General features: G+C 44.6%; 2 protein-coding genes and 1 pseudogene across 3 annotated transcripts; all 3 read left to right on the top strand.

Annotated features, from left to right (window-relative positions):
* Window positions 1-1,283: 1,283 nt before the first annotated feature.
* LOC127771706 (uncharacterized) lies at window positions 1,284-3,340 on the top strand (annotated as a pseudogene).
* Window positions 3,341-12,416: 9,076 nt separating this feature from the next.
* Window positions 12,417-15,072, top strand: LOC127772345 (DNA-binding protein S1FA1). Its single transcript, XM_052298376.1, has 3 exons — window positions 12,417-12,558; window positions 12,677-12,737; window positions 14,654-15,072. The coding sequence occupies exons 2-3, from the start codon at window positions 12,723-12,725 to the stop codon at window positions 14,867-14,869; spliced, it is 231 nt and encodes a 76-aa protein (XP_052154336.1). The 5' UTR covers window positions 12,417-12,558; window positions 12,677-12,722; the 3' UTR covers window positions 14,870-15,072.
* Window positions 15,073-17,853: 2,781 nt separating this feature from the next.
* Window positions 17,854-19,662, top strand: LOC127769612 (DNA-binding protein S1FA2). Of its 2 annotated transcripts, none has more exons than XM_052295211.1 (3): window positions 17,854-18,108; window positions 18,193-18,271; window positions 19,218-19,662. In XM_052295211.1, the coding sequence occupies exons 2-3, from the start codon at window positions 18,245-18,247 to the stop codon at window positions 19,431-19,433; spliced, it is 243 nt and encodes an 80-aa protein (XP_052151171.1). In that variant the 5' UTR covers window positions 17,854-18,108; window positions 18,193-18,244; the 3' UTR covers window positions 19,434-19,662. The 2 variants fall into 2 exon arrangements, with proteins under 2 accessions (XP_052151171.1, XP_052151170.1); XM_052295210.1 differs by having other exon boundaries at window positions 17,856-18,108; window positions 18,217-18,271.
* The last annotated feature ends 901 nt before the right edge of the window (window positions 19,663-20,563 follow it).

Below are 20,563 nucleotides of genomic sequence, written 5' to 3'. Positions count from 1 at the left end.
CCGGCCTCACCTTACTTCCAAATACAGCCCAATATAGCGTATTGATCCAAATCTTTTCAAATTACTTTCGACTAACCGCTCTTAGTTTTCCTGCCAAAAAAACTGGAGTAAAAAAGTACTCCCTCCATCCTAAAATAAAACAATTTTTAGCCAATTAAAATTTATCCCAAAATATAACAATTTTTCTCCGTCAACATTTTCTTTCTCAACCAATCACAATCCTTCACCAAATTTTAAAAAAAAAATCACAACCCTTCACCATTTAATTTCCTCACCTAGCTCCACTTCTCAACCAATCACAATATTCCACTATTTAATCTACATATTTTTTTTTAGTAACCGTGTCAAACTCTAAAACTCCTTATATTTGGGACGAAAGTAGTAAAAAAATAGGCAACTTTTGCTATAGGACATCCAAAATTTTTGCAATTTATTGATAGACGTAAAAAAACGTGTCACGACAAAAAGACATCCTAGAAAATGGTAATTTGATAGAGGATACTTTCGATTCAATTGGATTGATAAATTCTTAAGAAAGATGAGATGCCCTGACCAAATGCTTTAAACATGATGTTAGAGTAAAAATTTAGAAATTATGCAAGTTTAAATTTGCCATCACCTCAAATACATCACTAGTACACACTATATTTCATTTTGCTACAGTCTCCGCTCAAAAGCTTTTGACCCTAAGGGGCATTCCTGTCTTTTTAAAGAATTTCTCTCCAAATGAACCGAAAGTGTTTTCCAGCAAATTACCAGTTTTTTTAAGTATATTTCAACCATGACATGTTTTTATTATGTCTACCAGCAAATCATACAAATTTTGAGTGTTCTGTAGCAATTTTTACCCAAAAAATATATGTTACTGCAGATTTGCAGCTGAAAGAAATCAACACTGTCCATGGGCCATGGGCAAGAGCCAAGCTGGATTTTTCACAATTTGGTTCTTTTGAAAAACTCATTTCACAAATAGACCTTTGAAAAAACTTATTTCGAAAATGGTCCTTTTTAGGCGGCACCAATCATATTAGCGTGCTCCCCCTGCCACCTTAGCGCCGACCCGCCACGGTGGCAGGAGGACGGCGCCAGAGAGGCTGGACAACGGTGCCAACGACTCTAGCACCTAAAAAATTGACTCTTTTCGTGATAAATTTTTTATGGGTCTATTTGCAAAATAAGTTTTTCAAAAAGATCAAATTGTGATTTCTATTTGCGAAATAAGTTTTTCAAAAAGATCAAATTGTGAAAAATCAAGAGAGCCAAGAGCCACGACGCACAAATCAGCACTGCTCTTTCGACTGAACCTGCAAATCCTCTCCAAACCCCCAGCCAGGAGCGCGCGCCGCGGGGCCCCGGACGCCGGCGAGATGGCAGCAGCGGACGGAGGCGGCGAGGACTACATCAGCGAGCTCCCGGACGCCCTCCTCTCCGTGATCTTCTCCCTCCTCGGCACCGCCGAGGCGGCCCGCACCGCCGCCCTCTCCACCCGCTTCCGCGGCGTGTGGGCCGCCACCCCGCTCCGCCTGGACGACCTCGACCTCCCCGCCCTCGCCGCCCTGGGACTGGGAGGAGGAACCAGAACCACCGCCTCCTCGTCCCCGATCGCGCCGTGGACCGCGCGCGCCGACGCCGTCACCCGCGTGCTCGCCTCCCACCCGGGCCCCGTCGCGCTCTTCCGCCTCTCCCGCACCAACTTCCGCGGCCGCGTCGCCGCGGCGGAGGCCTGGTTCCGCGAGCTCGCCGCGAAGCGCGCCAGGGAGGTCGCCCTCCTCTGCGCGCCCGAGTGGTGCCACCTCGCGCTCGCCGACCCGCTCCTCGGCTGCGCCACCCTCGAGTCCCTCGCCCTCGGCGAGTGCCGCGTCTCCGACCGGGGGGCCTCCGCGGCCCGCCTCACGGAGCTCACGTTGTCGAGCACCCACCTCTCCGAGGCCGCCCTCCAGAGCGTCCTCTCCGGCTGCCCCGCGCTGCGCACCGTCATGCTCAAGCACGTCGAGGGCCCCCGCAGCATCCGCGTCCGCTCTTGCGCAGCCTCGTGCTGCTCGGCGTGTGGCAGTACAAGAACCTCGAGGAGCTCACCGTGGAGGACGCCCCCTGCCTCGAGCGCCTCCTCGGCGACATGCGCCTCACCGCGGCCATCAACGTCTCTGGCGCGCCAAAGCTCACCGCTTTCGGCTATGTCGTGATCAGCTCGTCCAATTTCCTCCTCTTCGACGAGGTTATTGAGAAGGTGGTTTCTTGTTTCATTTATCCTCGTCGTTCTCCTACTCTACTCTTTAGTTGCTCTCACTGAGTTATTTTTACTTGTGCATTGCATCAGGATGTCTGTAATGGTTTGCGTGCTCCGCTTCTGAGCGTGAAGATTCTGGCTATCAGTGTAAAGTTCTCGAGCAAGAATGACATGGACAAGCTGATGAACTTGCTAAATTTCTTTCCTTTCGTGGAGACATTGCACGTTCAGGTAACTGGTTGAGCTTGAGCTGTTGCAATACTTGCATTGCACTGTCTGTGTAGGTACTACCTGTTCAATTTAGCTGAACACAGATTCATTGGATTCATCATTCCGTGCAGGCCTCTGATACAAGGTTCGATCTGACTCAGGATAGCACCGACACTGTTGGCTCAAGCTACCACGAAAAGCTTGATCACATTGGGTGTGTCATGAACCACCTCAACAGCGTCCGACTGGAAAGCAAAGTTCACAACATCTACATGCTTGAATTTGCATGTTTTCTCCTTGCTAGAGCACAGGTGCTGCAGCTCATGACGATTCAGTCTAAGGTGTTCAGCACCCCCCAATGCGTTGCAGGTCAGCAAGCTCTGCTCAACCAAAGCCACGTGGCCTCCACAGAAGCTGAGATCGTGTTTGAAGACATGGAAAGCCATGATCTCGAGCACTTGAGCTTAGAGCTTGCGAATACTCTGCCTGATCCCTTCGACACCTATCATCGCTGACTACTGAACTCGCTCTAAATGTTTGAGCTTTGAGGTTTCACTCAGAAGATGACTGCTATCCAGTATTCATGATGCTGCTGGCTGCTCTTTTTGCCGTGTTTAGTTGCCTTTCTGAATCTAGATTATGACCTAGTAGGATGCATTTCATGCTGAAGAGTACTGTATTTGTGATGCCACTGGTAGGCTTCTGTTCTTTCCTATGTTTAGTTGAATTTCTGAATCTACACTACGACTACTGAGTTCTATGGTTACATTTTGAAGATTGCTGACCTGTAGACTGTAGTGTTATGTTGTCTCTGAATCTAGACTATAAATTGCTTAATTTATGTTCCTGCTTCGCTTGTCACTTCTGGTATACCTGCAAGGCTGAAACTTCTACTGGAGATAATTCTCTTGTGTCTTCTCTTGTCATACTGTCGATAGCTTGATCCCTTAATCTGTAGATGTTATAAAAGTTAGTCGATATAGCGGAACGACGACTAACCTTCTCGATCGCTTCAATCATTGATCACCCAAAACATGCCAGATAACGACACAGGAACACACGATATTTGTTAACGAGGTTCAGCCGAAGCCTACATCCCCGGGGCTCTGATTATGGGCGCTCCTCCCCAACCAATATAGCTCCTAGCCGCTACGAGTCCATGGCCACGCCGCCATCATCTCCCTGCGTGTCTACGCTACGTTGTAGTCGCCATGATTACATTGTGGTGCCCCATCTCTATTTAAGAGAAATGACGGGTTACAGAGTCCGACTCTAACTCCACCCCCTAACACCTATTACAACTCCAAGTCCAACTGTAATCAAATAGGACTAGTATATTCGACACCTATTTTAACAAACTCCACCTTGGCGAATATACGCCACCTAGAAGTAGTAGAATCACCATGCCGATCCACTGGTCCTCCAGACTTGGGTTGTCTTCTTTGCAGCTTCACCGCAAGCCGCCCGACGAGTCTGCGCCAGACCCGCCGCCACCAAAAGCAATTGCTATCCCAGCAACCGCTTCCTCCTGGACTCCACCTGCAACAGTGCACCCTCGCAGCTTGTAAAGATGCGACTCCACCTTCTCTCCAGTCATCACAGTCATCTTGCCCTTCATGATCTCAATGGTCTTCCTATTCCGATTACCGCGGAATATTAACCCTTCTTCATGCAAGGTTCCAAGCGAAATCAGATTCCTCTTTAGCCCTGGTACATGCCTGACTCCCTGAAGAACATGTTCACCTCCATCTTCTAGCTTGATTTTGACTTCACCTACTCCCACGGCCGGATAACTTGTGTCATCGCCTAAGTAGACAAAACCAAACTCACCAGACTTATATGAAGAGAACCACTCCTTCCTTGGCGTCACATGAAACGAGCTAGCTGAATCCAATATCCACGCTTCTGCATCCTTAGACTGTGCACTTGACATCGTGAGAAGATCACAACCATCGCTATCCGAGTCATTTGAAGAAGTCACTACATTAGCCTTAGCTTTTCCCTTCAGTGTTGGACACTCCCTGCTTATATGCTCCCACTCATCACATCTGAAGCACTTCACCATCTTCTTCTTTTTGTTCTTCTTTACCTTATGCCCAGCATGATCTTCTTTGACTAGCAAACCCTCTGCTTGAGATGTTTCACCCTCTTTGTTCTTTCTTATCTGATCACGAGCCAGCAACGCAGAAGTGATATCTTTAGTTTTGATGGTCTCCTTGCCGTACGTCAAAGTAGTCACCACATGCTCATACGATTCAGGTAATGAACACAAAAGAACTATGGCCTTGTCTTCATCATCAACTTCCACATCCATCTTCACAAGATCAGTGACTAGTTGATTGAAAACGTTCACATGTGCTGTCAGATCCGCCCCTTCCTGCATCTTTAGCCCATACAACTTCTGCTTTAGATACAGTTTATTGGTCAGAGTCTTGGACATAAACTGAGCTTCCAACTTTTCCCAAATTATCTTTGGTGAGGTCTCCTCCATCACATGGTACATGACCTGATCTGAAAGACATAGCCTTATTGTCGCAGCCGCCTGCAACTGCATCTCCTCCCAATCGTCATCCTCCATCTTGGCCGGTTTGACACTCTTCAAAGCCTTTGAAACTCCTTGTTGAGCTAACAAATCTTTGACCCTAGTTTGCCACAAGCCAAAATTTCCAGAGCCGTCAAACTTCACCAAATCAAATTTCATACCTGTCGGCGCCAACTTGCCAACCCGCGACCTGACTGGTCTGTCGCCACCAGAATACTCGCCTTTCTCAGTACCGTCTGTATTCGTCTTCACAATCTCGTCTTGTGATCCGATCTCAGACATTCAATAGCAAACCAACTGTTTGCTGCACCGATTAGACCAGATCTTCTGCCCTTGGTTTAGCCGCCTGCTAGCTGCCTAACCGTGTCAGCCTGGCTTGGTCCACCCGCACCCGTGCGACTTCTTCCCAAGAACTCGTGCAATTTGCGTCGTCGCCTGCCAAATAGTCCACCAAACGATGTGTCAAACCTCTGTGTGCCTACGCTGTTGTGAGTTACTTAGCCAATCCTGTCCTGACGCCTTCTTTTAAAGAGCGTCATTAGTCACCGAGTCGGACAGGAACCTGAGTCCTGGACAAACTCGATGAATCCTTCCCATAGAACGCTGCCTAGTCCAAGTCGGGCCCGTGTCAAGCTCCAATAAGAATCGGCTCCAATATATCTCATTTAGCGTCACGTGCCACCACCAAATTTGCACACACCACTTCTTGCTCGAATAGGATTTCTCTGGCCTTCTGACGCACACGACTCCACGTTGAGATCCATGGATGTCCTGCCACATGCTCTCCTCATGCATGACCGGCTTGCATGCATATTTGTTATGCTATTGCATGCAATTAACTGCAGCCCCGCATGCACGTACATGCATCAAGCCCTGTCGTATGATTTTACATATAATTACACCATGCAAACACTAATTAAATTAGTGCATGCTGCCCGTAGCTCCATTGGACTCTTTGTGTGCTGCACTTCTTGTTCACCAGATGCGCGTCTTGTGCGTGTATAGCACGTACCATACGCGCTGTCCGTACCCCGTACGCACCGCAGTCGCAACCCTCGTGTTCACCGTCCACGACCTCATCGTCATCGGCCCTCTACGTCCGCCGCGCCGCGCCACGCTGGCTGGCTTCGCCCTTCCGTCAGTGGCCTCCCTGCCGCCGCGGATCCACGTTCACCGCGTGCGTCGGGCGCGCCGTCCATGGCGCTACCCCTCCAATCTCTCCAGTCGCATTCGGCCACGCTCGGCCCCGTCTTCCGGTCACGTTCCGCCATCGCCGGTCTGATCGCGAGCGAGGTCGCCGCCTCCGCAACATCCTCGTTGTCGCCATCGATCTCATCGCCACGGCTGACGATCTCCTGTCGATGCGCGATCCCTACCTCGTGTTTCCTCCTCCACATGTCTTCTTGATCCAATGCTGAAACCTTATGCTCTGATACCACTTGTTATAAAAGTTAGTCGATATAGCGGAACGACGACTAACCTTCTCGATCGCTTCAATCATTGATCACCCAAGACATGCCAGATGACGACACAGGAACACACGATATTTGTTAACGAGGTTCGGCCGAAGCCTACATCCCCGGGGCTCTGATTATGGGCGCTCCTCCTCAACCAATATAGCTCCTAGCCGCTACGAGTACATGGCCACGCCGCCATCATCTCCCTGCGTGTCTACGCTACGTTGTAGTCGCCATGATTACATTGTGGTGCCCTCTCTCTATTTAAGAGAAATGACGGGTTACAAAGTCCGACTCTAACTCCACCCCCTAACACCTATTACAACTCCAAGTCCAACTGTAATCAAATAGGACTAGTATATTCGACACCTATTGTGGACCCCCGTTTCTATAACAGGAATCATTCGTGTAAACAGTACCATTTCCCTGGATCAAGTAGTCTGGTACACACGAGTTCATAGCTGAAATACCAAAAGCACATACACGAGAGTCTAGTGCTAATTATTACATCATAAGCCCGCAGGCATTCTCTTAAATCATCGAACTGAGCGGTCCGGAATACATCCAAAAGCAGAAATAGATGAGGCAGCGGAATTCAGGCAGCGGCATGCCATTGCCACAGGCAACGACCGTAACTAAGACCTACTGAGCGCCATCGTCTTCATCTCCCTCCTGGTAGTAGGCATAGGGATCCTCCGAAGTTTCATCTCCCACTTCTGATTAATTTTATATTTGCAAGGGTGAGTACCAACCGTACTCAGCAAGCCACCACAGCAAGAAATGCACATGATAGGGGTATTCAAAGGATAGCTATGGTTCCTTTGCGCAAAGCCAGTTTTGTAATTCTTTTCGCAAGCCTAAGACCTAGCACAGACTAACCAAATTTTAGTACCAGCGTTCATATTAAACAATGACGGTTCTGTCCACCATCCATTGTGATCCCAAGGATAGCTTCCCGCCATCGAGTCGTTATGGTTTTCTGAGGACGTCCACATTCCCACCTCTCAGGCAGTGGCTCCATCAGCATAAAAATCATCATGCAATATCCCATCCCACACAGGTTAAGAATTTAGAGTCTAGCCAAGTGTAATACATGTCCCGGTGCTCAATAACCGCGAGCACGGCTATTCGAATAGATTTGGTTTACTCACACTGCAGTGGATGTACACTTTACCCGCACTCCGCAACTGCCCAACACATGAGCCTCGTCCCAACACATGAGACGCGTCACGGCAAAGCTTTTCGATAACCTCGCATTGGCAGTACCCGCTCCATGAACTTAAATCCTCATGCACTCTAGGTGTCCATGTTTCTAGCAGTGAGAGGAGTTCTGGCGCTCCCGGGAAAGAGAAGTCTCACACACATATTAAATTATAGTTCAAGTTAAGTTCTCTCTCACACACACTCATGGCAGTCCTACCAATGGCGACACCGATGTAGGGCACGCCTCTCGGCCCTACCTCAACGGCTGTCCCATCGTAGCGCACCTGCCTCACTCAGGGGTGAACCATCTATGCAGGGATACTGCCTCCGCTCGGCTATCTAATCCGCTAGGTCTATACCCATTCGAGAAGTACGGTTGTACGGGGGTCGTTTCATGCTTAACTTCATGGCTCGGTCCTTAATTGACCGGGGACGGTACTAGCCTTTTCCAGATACCACCCAAATCCTCCGTCCGCCCCAGTCGAAAATAGTTGTTTAGTTTTATTTTTTTTCCTTTCACAAATCATGTCATCAATATCATGGCAATGTGGCGCTCATGTCTCCACATGCCGCATCTCAATTACCTTCCCAAAGGTAATTGCCCAAGCATATAGCATTTGATAAATATGAGTATGCATAATTCTAGAATAGCATTTCTAAGCAATTGTCATAATTGACTAGGGACTCATACGTAAACATGGTTACGAAGGAATAATGGCAAACAATAATCAAGGCATGGCATAATCACAAGTAGGATGTTCATCATTGCATGCAATTTTATTTGTAAACAAAATAATTTCGCAATTGGGATCAACATGTTCAAGGAATAGTGATGACTTGCCTTGCTCAATGTCTTGCGGGTCTTGACCTTCGCTTGGATCCGCAACTCCCTCGGGCTCTATAGTTACGTGCGAAAATTGATTTGAATTCGGTTAGAATTCAAATTAAAATCCAAATAAATCCAAATAAAGGTCGAATGCGAAAGTCGATTTCTTTATATTAACTTTATTATTCGCGAACTAAGGCAAACCCAATTTCGATTCAAACTATTTTGCGGGTATAAATATTTTGTTGTCATAAGTTTTTAATTTAATCTAACCGAGCATTATATCCATATAATAGGTTAGAAATTTCTATTGCGAGCTAAACATCGGACGGAATCCTAAAATTATCTTATAATATTATACGATTTAATTTAGTCTATGGCTAAATGATTAAATATAATATACGTCTAAAATTCCTAGTGATTAAATCCGAATTTCTATCGTGAATCGATTTCTTATAGAGATTACCCAAATATAATTTATAATAGCCTATAAGAATTCATCTAATTAATTATATCTAAATTACTACCGCGAATTGATTATTTGTAGAGATCATTAAAAACAATCTACAATAATCTATATAATTCACCTAATTGTTTAGTTTTTAAATACATCTATGATTATAGCATTATTTTGCAAATACTATATTTTCGTTAATCCTATACTTAAATTCTAATATTTTTTTTTAAGTGTCCTAAATTTCTCCTAATTTTTCCTACTTATTTCCTTCTCTTTTCCCCCTTTTTCTTTTCCTTTTCTTTTCTTTTCTTTTTCTCTTCCTTCTTTTCTTTTCTCCCTCTCTCTTCTCTCTTTTCCTTCCTTCTTCCTCTCTCTTCTCTCTTTTCTTTTCTTCTTCCTCCACCCGGCTCCTCCCTGTCTCTCTCCCTCTCGGCTCCCTCTCTCCCTACCCGAGCGGCGACGGCGGTGGACGCGAAGGGGGAAAGGCGGCTCACCGGCGGCGGCGGTGGCGGCGACGACGGCGACGGCGGCGCAAGGCGGCGACGCACGGCGCGGCGGCTCCGGGGCGACGGCGCGGCGGCTTCGAAGGTGGCGGCGCGGCGGCACGACAACGGCGGCGCGGCGGCGCGACGACGGCGGTGCGTGGAGAAGGGGAAGAGGGAGAGGAGGAGGGAATGGAGTGGGGTGGAGGAGGGGATTGGGCCGGGGTTTTTATAGGGGAGAGGGGAAGAAAGAGAGGGGAAGGAGGGGGAAGGGTGAAACGACGGCGGCGCGGGGCGCGAGGCGGCGGGCTCGCGGCGCGAGGCGACGAGACGGCGCGCGGCGCGGCAGCGGCGATGGGACGCGCGCGGCGACGGGACGTCGATGGCGACGGCGACAGCGGTGGTGCGCGGCTCGGGGCGGGATGCGATGGGCGGCGACACGACGGCACGGCGCGACAGCGACGGCGCTGCGCGGGCTTGACGGCGACGGGCGGCGACGCGGCGACGGGACGGCTGCGCGGGGCTCGAGGCGACGCGGCAACGGGACGGCAGCACGCGCGGCACAGGGTGGCGATGTCGGCGCGGGCTCGGGGCGGGATGCGATGGGCGGCGACACGACGGGTGGGCGGCGATGGCGATGGGCGGGTGGTGCGGCGTGGGATGGCGACGGCGAAAGGACGATGGCGCGGCGACGGGACGAGCGCGCGGCGCGGCGACGGGATGGGCGCGTGGCGGCAGGCGGGCGCGCGGCGCGGGGCGCGAGGCGGCGGTACAGGGCTCGAGGCGGCGGCACGCGGCGCGAGGCCGACGGCGACGCGACGGCGATGATGGCGACGGCGGCGCGGCGGGCGAGCGGCGCGCGGGCGAGCGGCGCACAGGCGGGCGGCGCGCGGCGAGCGGCGCGCGCGGCAGGGGAGGGGGCGGGGCTAGGGGGACCGTGTCGAGCACCTGGAGTGCAATGAACAGTGACTTTTCTATTTATCCCGATTTTTGTGTATTTTCCATATAAATTTGATTCAACAATTCCTAATTTTTGCATATATGCATTTTACTCAATATTTGTGTTATCTCAACTAATGAATTCACCGTAGATTAATATTACTCATATTTTATTTTTATTTAATCTATTTGAATTTTTAATTAGGGTTAACTCTTATTCCATCGTATTTTAATTGATCCAAATACGGTCGCGATAATATTTTATTTATTCCTATCCACACCTAATCTTTATTTTAGTTTATATTTATTTTACCAACTTGTTTTTATGGTTTATTCCTAATTAACTATTCTTTACTCACGGTTAGTAAACTTCGAGATCAAATCCAAATAAAATAAGCGAATAGGATCGGCATGATGCAATTAATTTTTAAAGTTTTTGAAAATCCGTATTTTTAGAGTTTAGATTTTTGTCGGTCGAATTTTCAGGGTGTTACACCTATTTTAACAGTAGACGGTGTGACATTACATAGATCTTTGCTTTGATGAATTTGAAGAGCAGTTTCGCCCTTTGGATTGAATCCTTACTGGGTACCTAAGCGATTTGGCTGTAGTTTAACTAGTTTCTTTGAAATAAAGGCTGGAATGAATTTTCCATTATTAACAAAAACCTACACGATTTGGACTACTACTACTACATTGGTTTGTTCCACCTGTTAGACTTTCGCTTTTAACCATCTTCTTAGCAAAAGTTACTCCCTCTGGTGATAAATATTTGATACTTAAAATAAGATTTGTTCATAATTCTAAAACCTTGACTATCGTAAATAAATTTCAAGTAATTAGCTTCTAAAAAAGTTATATGCATAAATTTGCCTTTAAAAATAGTGGAATATTATCATAACATCATAAGCTTATTAACTTGTAAGTCTTGTAATAGATTCTATAAAATTATACTGATATCACAATTATGGCAATAAAAAATTGACTCAGTTTTACTCTTAAACATTAAATACTTATGACAGGAGCCCGCATAGTATGTTTGGCTAATGGCATTAGGAAAATATATACTACCATTTCCCACATGTAAGTTTTAATCTTAGCCATTCATTCCTTCCACCCTTATTTTATTTTAGCCCTCCTTTAATTTTCATTCACAAAATGGTTGTCCTAATATTGATTATAAGTCACACGGCTTATTAGAAAAAATGAATTAATGGATAAAACTTTTATATATACGCCCTTATAGAAAAATAGACTTCGATGATTTTTATTTTCAAAATCAAGTTTTAAACTATGTCAACCTTAAGTTGTCGGCACATGTGGTAAATTCATCAATCTCAAAATATACCAGCCTAAATTCTCGAAAGTGTTTAGAGCAAGTTTTATAGAAGAGGTAGTTACCACATATATTTTTGTCCATGTAAAATAAGAGGTGATATATACAATACATCACCTCTACACTACCTTTATCTTACTGACCCCAATGAATTTATTTTTGTTTGTTTGTCTAATCCACTTTTTCTTTTATTTTTTTCTCTTCGAGTTTGTGTGAATGTTGCTCCTTGCATGAGGAGTGACTCATCTTCCATTTCCTCACTTCTCTCATTCACTTCATCATCTAATTTAATGCAACACTTTTAGGGACATCATATCGAGCATTATAGTACAGTGTGCACGCAAATATATAAGTGAGTACATGCATGTGTATACGTGCGCTTGCATTGTATAATATTTATCGAGAAGAACTTACAAATCAAATTTTTCATGCCAAAATAATGCCCTCATCCAAACTCCACTTCTATTTGCCCAATTCGAAAAATACGCTGCTCACGCATTATCAAAAAAAGTAACCCTATCCAAAACCTCAATTCGTTCCTTCACACAAGAGTTGACCGTTGACCGATCAGACGGATACTGACCGAGAGAGGTGACAAATCCAGCGGTGGACGGCAGATCCTGACCATGAATCAGCCACGTCCCATTTCTATGTGCCAAGGAAACACCCATGTGGGGCCCACAGATAAACGGAGAAACGAGAAATCGGGTAAAGCTCGGCTCGGCTCGGCTCGGCTCGGAGACAAATACATAAAGCCGGGCGGGACACGGCGGATGGACGAACGAGCTTGAGCAGCAAGCGGTGACAGAGCAGATCACGCGAGCTTGTCGCCAAGGGGGGGAGGAAGAGAAGTGAGAAATCCGCGCCAAGAAGCGAGAGGTGAGGACGGCGGGCTTAATCCACGGTGGAGATCTCTCACTTCCACGGGGTCTCTTCTTCCTCCGAGAAATTCTTCTTTGGCTAAAGCCGCTGATCTAATTTTCTTTTCGATCCACAGAGGTCCGCAGCTGGTGTCGTCTGGTGCTGCGGGTATCGTCGCTGCCATGGCGGATCAGTCGGTAAGGATCTGCGAGCTGTTTCTGTTTAATCTCTTGGTTTTAGGGGTGCGAAACCTTCGACGTTTCGGTTGTTTGACCGGATCTCGACGCGTTTTTACGGCGGATTTGCTTTTGTCTGGAATTTGCTTGTGTTGACCCTAGCTTCTCTTGTAGATCTGGAAGAAGCTCTTCTCTTAATTTCAGAGCCTTAACTAATACAAGTAACAGTTTGTTTGTTCCCCCCAAAAACTGAACCCCCATGTCCCAAGTTGGATCAGTCCCCTGGCGTGGATAGTTAGATCTGTAGAATTTGCGCTGTAGTTTTTGCATGGTCATACATTTTGTTACATCTCGGTAAATTTTATGGTTGTTCCGTTTCCTCTTCAGTTTTTTGTTTTTTTAGCTGTGTCCTATCATCATCAGCCTCTAATCTGAAGCAAATTGGCTGGTAGACTAGATATGAAACCAAAGTTGAGCCACATGAACCAACTCAAAAAGGAAAATATCCCCTAGCTGAATGATTAAATTGCTACCTGATTAGGTTAGTGTGTCTGGTTGTGTATAACGTGTTTCAAGAATTGACATCACTAGATAATTTTACTCTTGCCGGTCTGCTGAATTGCTATTTTATTTATGATACATACATGATCGTTTAATCGTTGCTTAATTTAACTTTGTCCTCATGGCATTCATGACTACCTTTTCATTAGTGTAGTTCTGTTCAATAAATAATTAAGAGCACAATTGTGTGCTCTCATTTGGAGTGTTTTATAATTTATGTTCTGTGAATCCACTGGAACTGTATGTTGGCATGATTGCCTCTTTTAAATGTATATGTTCTTGCTTTCAAACACTTTCAGGTTTTCTGAACACTTGTGTCTTGTTGTTCTGTATGCATCCTTATATCAGTTAACCGTCATATCTTTCTCTGAATGGCAAACCTTTACACACATTCTATTTCGTTTTGGCTGACCTCGGACTAGTTTTTGGAATCTTACTTATAGGCTAGTTGCTAGTGTAGAAAACATGTAAATGTATGAAATGTCAGACTCAATAATGTATTAAAATTAAGCTTTGTTTGCGCAGTGATAAATCTGTATGAATAAAGGGTAACAGATATGTAGTGGAACTGAACAGTCCATACTGAACATAATTTTTCGACATGCTCTGTTGACATGCTTAGACATGCTGATCTGTGAAGTCAGCTTTTGGGTTTCCCATGTGTACAAAAGGGTGTACATGTCTGCTCTAATTTGTTCATACTAACCTTGTAATATATAAGTTTGAAGGGTTAACTATTTTGATTTTTCCAGCTACCTAAATCGCAATTATAGAGTAAATTACATTGGTAGTACATAAACTTGTTAGGTGGGTGCAACTTAGTGCATAAACTTGTAAAATGCTTATTTCGATGCATGAACTTGTCTAGTTCGTGCGAACGAGGACCAAAATAGCTTGGCAATGTTCGTTTTACAAAGCTGATGTTGATTAGGATGTGATGTGCATATGTGTAGTGAGTATACATAAGATATGCAATATTTATAAATTTGGTCTCTACTTTATTCTTCATCATGGAAGTGATGAATTTCATATATTTCTAACCCTTATATCATTGCTTTTTTTAATCTTTTTTCTACGATCACTATATCCATTCTATTTTTTTATTGAAGAGGTGTATTTCTAATAGCAAATCTTCACATATATATGTTTACATGGTATCCTAATGAGCCCCTAAATTAATAAGATTAACTAGGTAGTGTCCTTTTTCCTTCCTCCGCACGCACCAGACAAGTTTATGCACCAAAACGAGCATTTTACAAGTTCGTGCACTAGATTGCACCCACCTGACAAGTTCATGTACCGGCGATGCAATTTACTCGCAATTATATTTTCAATCTTTAGGGTGGTTTCTGATAGTTTATTTTTCTGTTCTTCAGAACAACATGATCATCGAGGAGGTCAACAAGGGCCTGAACCCTGGAACGATAGTCCTTCTTGTGGTTGCAACTCTCCTGATTCTTTTCTTTGTTGGAAACTATGCGCTCTACATGTATGCTCAGAAGACGCTTCCTCCTCGGAAGAAGAAGCCAGTCTCCAAGAAGAAGCTGAAGAGGGAAAAGCTGAAGCAGGGGGTTTCTGCACCCGGAGAGTGAAGAGATTCGTCAGTTTACCAATGTTACTGATTTTATCCTGAGCTTCTTTTGCATTGATAAGAATTATCAGCTGGAGCGGCAGTGTTTACAGTAACTATGTTATGTAGAAGCTTTGTCCTAAGTGGTTTACATTTGTATTAGACGCCTTATTTGAGCAATCTGTTGAACAGCACTGCAAATTGAGCCCTTCTTTTGGTTTTGTTTCTGCGTGTCTCTTTGATTTAGCTGGCGATCGTGCCTGAAAATTTCTGCAACCTGCGTAGCCATCTTGCAATCTGAAATCTGAATGATTTATACCTTGATGCTGTTTTCTGTTGTATTTGATGGCTTGGTGCTGACATGCATCCGGCGTGCCATAGTAGCTTGGGCTCCCTCCTTCGCATTTTCAAGTTTGTTGCACAAGATGATGCTTGCGTCATCCCAAATTAAATTGAGCCTGAACAGGCCATACATATCTGAACGTTTTTCAGTTATATTGCTAACTATTCCTAATAAATGGCAAATTGATTAAATCTTCATTTCAAAAGAAACGTGTGCACATAATCCATGCACTTATGTTGATTGTAATAGCTGTACTTTCGTACTTTCGCGGAAAAAAAAAAAAGAGCTGCACGCCTATCATCAAACCCACAAAGACAGATTTCATGCTCCAGGGTCCCGGTTGTCCTTGGATCCTTGATGATGCTTTGATCTGTTTTGGCTCGGCTACTGTCACTAGTCTTGACCATCTCATGTATCCACACCAGCTTGATCACAAGAGTCTTGACCATCTCATGTATCCACACCAGCTTGATCACAAGTAGTCAATCATATCCTCTGCGCAACTATGACGTCCAATTCACAATATATGACCATCAAAATATACAATATACAGTTATGAACTCCATCCCAAGAAAACTCAAAATATCCTAGGTTAATTTTTTTTAACGGAGAGAGTATGATACATACAGCCAAACAAAATGATGTGATGCAACATTATGATACAACGACGGTTTCTGGCTTATGTATATTATCGTAGGCCTTGTTCGGCTGTTTGGTGGATTGGCTGCGTCGCAGCCAACTGCTTCAAGCAACCATTGCTGCCGCACAGCTCTGCATCAAGCAACCAAACATGATAGCAATCTTTCGTACCAAAATAAACCAACCCTTACCTAAAAATTTAGATATAGAAATTAGTTCATTTTAAAACAGAGAAAATGTATTTCCAAGAGTGAAAAACCCTATACTTATGATAGTGCTAATAGATTCACTTGTTGCTTTAATTCTTATGCATAGTGCCAACTACTACTAATTTATTACTCTCTCCGCCTTAAAATATGAGGGATTATAAATAGATATGATGTATCCTAGGAGTATGAATCTGGACATATTCCTTATCCAGATTCATAGCCTAGGATATGTTACATTCACCCATAATCCCTTATATTTAGGGACGGAGGGAGTATATGATAAATCTACTTCATAAATGATAATGATAAGGTTTCATATATGATAATGGGCCTGCTCTGCTGCCCTTTTACTATCACATATTTACTATTTGCCACTTCCACGTGTTACATTTAACGATTTTGTTATTAGACCCACATATTATTGACAAATGTGAGCCCACAAGTCATACTCTATGAGCGACAAATTGTTAAAATGTCCCTCTTACTATAGTTTTTCTTTTTTTTTTGGGCCCTCTTAGGGTGTGTTCACATACACTGGTTCCCAACCCGAAACAGTAACACGGAAAACGGAGCAGTTTATTAGAACGTGAGTAATTAAGTATTTACTAATCTTTTTTCAAAAATAGATTAATATGATTTTTTAAGCAACTTTTGTATAGAAACTTTTTACAAAAAATACACCGTTTAATAATTTGAAAAACGTGGGCGCGAAAAACGAGAGAAATGGGCCGGGAAAAAGGGGTGCTGAACACACCTAAGAGCATCTCCAACAGAGTGACCATTTTTGACTCTCCAAATACCAATTTGGTCAGCCTAACAAAAATTTAGAGAGTCAAATTTGTCTTCTATTCCAACAGACACTCCACATTCCACTCTCTATTAATCAATGGGCCCACCTTTCATTCTCCTCCTCTTTCTTCTACCTCCCCTTTCTCCAATCCTCTGCAGCTCTGCTCGTGCTCCAGCTTGTGCCTCTGCAGCTCTGCTCATGCTCCAGCTTGTGCGCGGGGTCGGCGGCGGCGGTTGCGGTGGACGACGGCGGCGGTCGCGGCCGGCGACGGCGCGGATGACGGCGGAGGTCGCGGGCGGCGACGGCATGGATGGCGGCGGAGGCCGCGGCTAGCGACGGTGCGGACGGCGGCGGAGGCCACGGCGGGCGACGGCGATTGCATGCGATGACGTCGGCGCTGTGGACTATGGCCGGCAACGAGATGGGAGGAGAATACGCGTGGGGTCCACAGTTGGCCAGTGATTTTTGGCTGGTCAAATTTGACTAGTGTGGGGAGGGTTTTGGCCAGCCAGATGGCTTAGCCATCCTGTTGGAGGGCTGTTAGAGGGTGTTTTTTCACTGGAATGGCTAAAATTTAGCTTAGAGAGTTATTTGGAGAGGCTGTTGGAGATGCTCCTACTATAGTTGCAAGCCGACAATAGTCTGTGCCTTATCTAGTTGCAGCTGTAGCCATAGCAACACTACGGCCCCTCCTACTAATACAGTCTTATTGTTTGGCTTATGCTTATGTTTAAAAGTCAAAAATTAAATTTTACTAGAACTTAATTTTGAATTTGATTTTTTGGTTTTTCACCGTAGTTTATTTTCCGTCATTTGCTTTTGAGTGGCTAAGGACACCATGTAAAAATTTTACACACAAATAAATTTTTATTTAATAATAAGTGATTCGAATAAAAGAAAATAATAGGATTGTACTTACTATGTCTTTGTAAGGATATCCTTATCCTATCCAGCAGGTGGCGATGACATGTTTATTTTGTCCCATTTTGACACATGCACCGTGTGACCATCTGCTGGGTGGGGTCATCTGCCCAAATATATTGTTGTCTTCCCCTTCGATCCCCTCCTCCTCGCTCGAATCCTCGTCCTGCCGTCTCTCAGAACTCCCCCAAAAATTTCAGTAGTATTCCTCACTCGCACCTTCCAATCCTATCAGATCATCGAACTCCTTAACCGAATCCCGTAAGCGGGAGGGCGAGACCCGACGATCGATCGGCCACGAACAGCGGAATAGTGCAGCAGCTGCCGTAGGCTAAATAAAATATCGTAAAAAAGGAGAGGTAGGGATTGAGGTTTGGTGGAGATTGATACAACCCCTTCTCGATTAAGAATTGCTCCTCTTTTTCTTTTTCTTTTTTCGCCAGAGTTTGATCCATCGTTGGATCCAGAGTTGCAGGTGTTTGGTCCCGGTCAGCCATGGCGGATCAGTTCGCGGACTCTGCGGTAAGGAACTTACGGGCTTCTTATACTTCTTTTGTTCCGTTGATATGGTAGTGCCAATGGATTCACGCACTTGTTGCTTTTTTTATGGGTAGGGTTAGATCTGTCGGATTATTGCAGTAGTCTTTGCATGGTCATACATTCGGTGGTCATTCATTAGGGAGTATTACTTACCATGATGTCCATGATGTACACTTGATCTTTTAGTTTCTTAAACTTAAATTAATTTTTGAATCAAGTTATATCGCGAACTTTGCGCTTTCCAAATTCTAATAGTTCATTTTTTGTTCAGTTATCAAGTCCACATTGTTTGTTCACTATTTTGAATATTTTTTATCCTGTAAATATGCTGAAATTGAATGTTGACATAGATTGCTGCTGTTTTCAATGAATATATATATGCAGTTATGCACTGCCATCCCATTTCCCTCTGTTCAACCTTGTATGTGATTACTACCAACCTTGTATATGTCTACTGCATATGTTTAATAGCAATCCTGTGTATCTTATGCAAATGGTAATTCTAGGCAGACCACTTCACTTTATCTATCATGTTCCATTTAGTTTTGGCCACTCTTGGATGGGCTACTTGCTAGTGTTGAAAACATGCAATCCTTAGTAATAAGCTTTATTTTGTGCTGTGATCAAACTGTACAGAACTACAGATGTGGGTGACTATACAGTACAAATAATTGTTATCTAGCTTTCGAATTATCTGTGTATGGAGATCTATACATGGCAATATGTGCAGACTCATCCATGTCCACAGATATCTCTGCTCTGGCTCTATGTGTCTAGTAACTTGTAACATATACTCCTATGGAAGGGTTAACTTCTTCTAACCCTGCAAGCCTCATAGTATTTTTTCGATAAAGAAGTCACATACATTTAAATTGCAGTGCCCTTTTGTCATGCATAGTGCTTGATAGATTTGTTTTCTGGTCTTCAGAACAATGTAGTCATTGAGGAGGTCAACAAGGGACTGAACCCTGGAATGATAGTCCTGATTGTGGTCGCGACCTTCCTGCTGCTTTTCTTTGTCGGGAACTACGCTCTCTATGTGTACGCTCAGAAGACGCTTCCTCCTCGCAAAAAGAAGCCAGTCTCGAAGAAGAAGATGAAGAGGGAAAAACTGAAGCAAGGTGTCTCTGCCCCAGGAGAGTGAAGAGAGCCACCAGTTATGATGTTCGCTTGTTAGAAAACAGGATATATATCAGCTGGAACCGCAGTGCTTACAGTTACTATGTTCTGTATAAGCTTTATATAGTGATTCTCCGTTATTGGACAACTTATTTCAGCAAACGGTTGAACCTTAGCCCAAATTGATCTATTGTGCTGTTCGTATTTTTAAGGCTTTCAAACTGCAATTTTTAGTAGTAGTGGTCTTTTGCAAACTCTCTGTCTCCTGGGCCTGGATGACCCCTTTGAATCTGTTCTGTTTTTGGTTGCATTTGATGCCACCGACTTCCTTCTGCCGCTTCAGTTGTCTTTTTATGAAAGATGACATCGGTATCGGTGATTCTGAAACTATTGCAACAAAGAGCTTTGCTAAATAGAAGGATCAAATCAGAACTAGTAATGGTCCCTTTGATTTGTAGGAAAAGTAGGAAAAGTGTAGGAAATTTAGAGGATTTTAATCTTATGGAAAATATTCTTATGGTAACTTTTAAAACAAATGATTGAATCATATCATATCTTTTAAAATTCTTATGGAATAGGTAATCCTATTAAGATTTTGGAGGAAAGTTAGCAAGAGGTTCAACCTCTTGGAAAAATTCTTTTGAGTTTATCTCTCTCATCCGACTTCTGTGTTTTTCATGTGATCTAATCAAACGGCTATTCCTGTGTTTTTCTGTATTTTCCAATTCTCTGACACTTACATTTCTATCCCAATCCTATGTTTTTTCTATTCCTCCATTTTCCATTTGATTCAAAGGAGCCCTAACATCCTCATTGTTTCAGCCAAAGCTAACAACCATGGATCATCTAGTGATCATGCATTAGATTTGCAGTCGCACAAAGCGAGATGCTCTCGCGTGCATCCCTTTTTGTCCTTACACAAGTGTCCGTACCATTTGTGATCCGATCTCGAAAATGACAGCGAAAAAAACCCCCACTGTGTTCGTGTAACCGTGCGTCTCTCGCTGTGCAGAGCAACAGTTCGTTACTGCTCTGCCTCAGCTCGGCTGCATCTCTCGGCATCCACCGATCGGACCGGCCACCTCACATCTCCCCGTCGCCGCCGACGCCTGCACGCGTCGTCGCCCACATTTTCCCACTTTCCACGGCGAACTG

Source organism: Oryza glaberrima, chromosome 4, assembly GCF_000147395.1.
Source record: "Oryza glaberrima chromosome 4, OglaRS2, whole genome shotgun sequence".
Classification (NCBI taxonomy): Eukaryota; Viridiplantae; Streptophyta; class Magnoliopsida; order Poales; family Poaceae; genus Oryza; species Oryza glaberrima.
The sequence above is the reverse complement of the archived record's forward strand: the minus strand, read 5'-3'. Positions and strand labels throughout refer to the sequence as shown.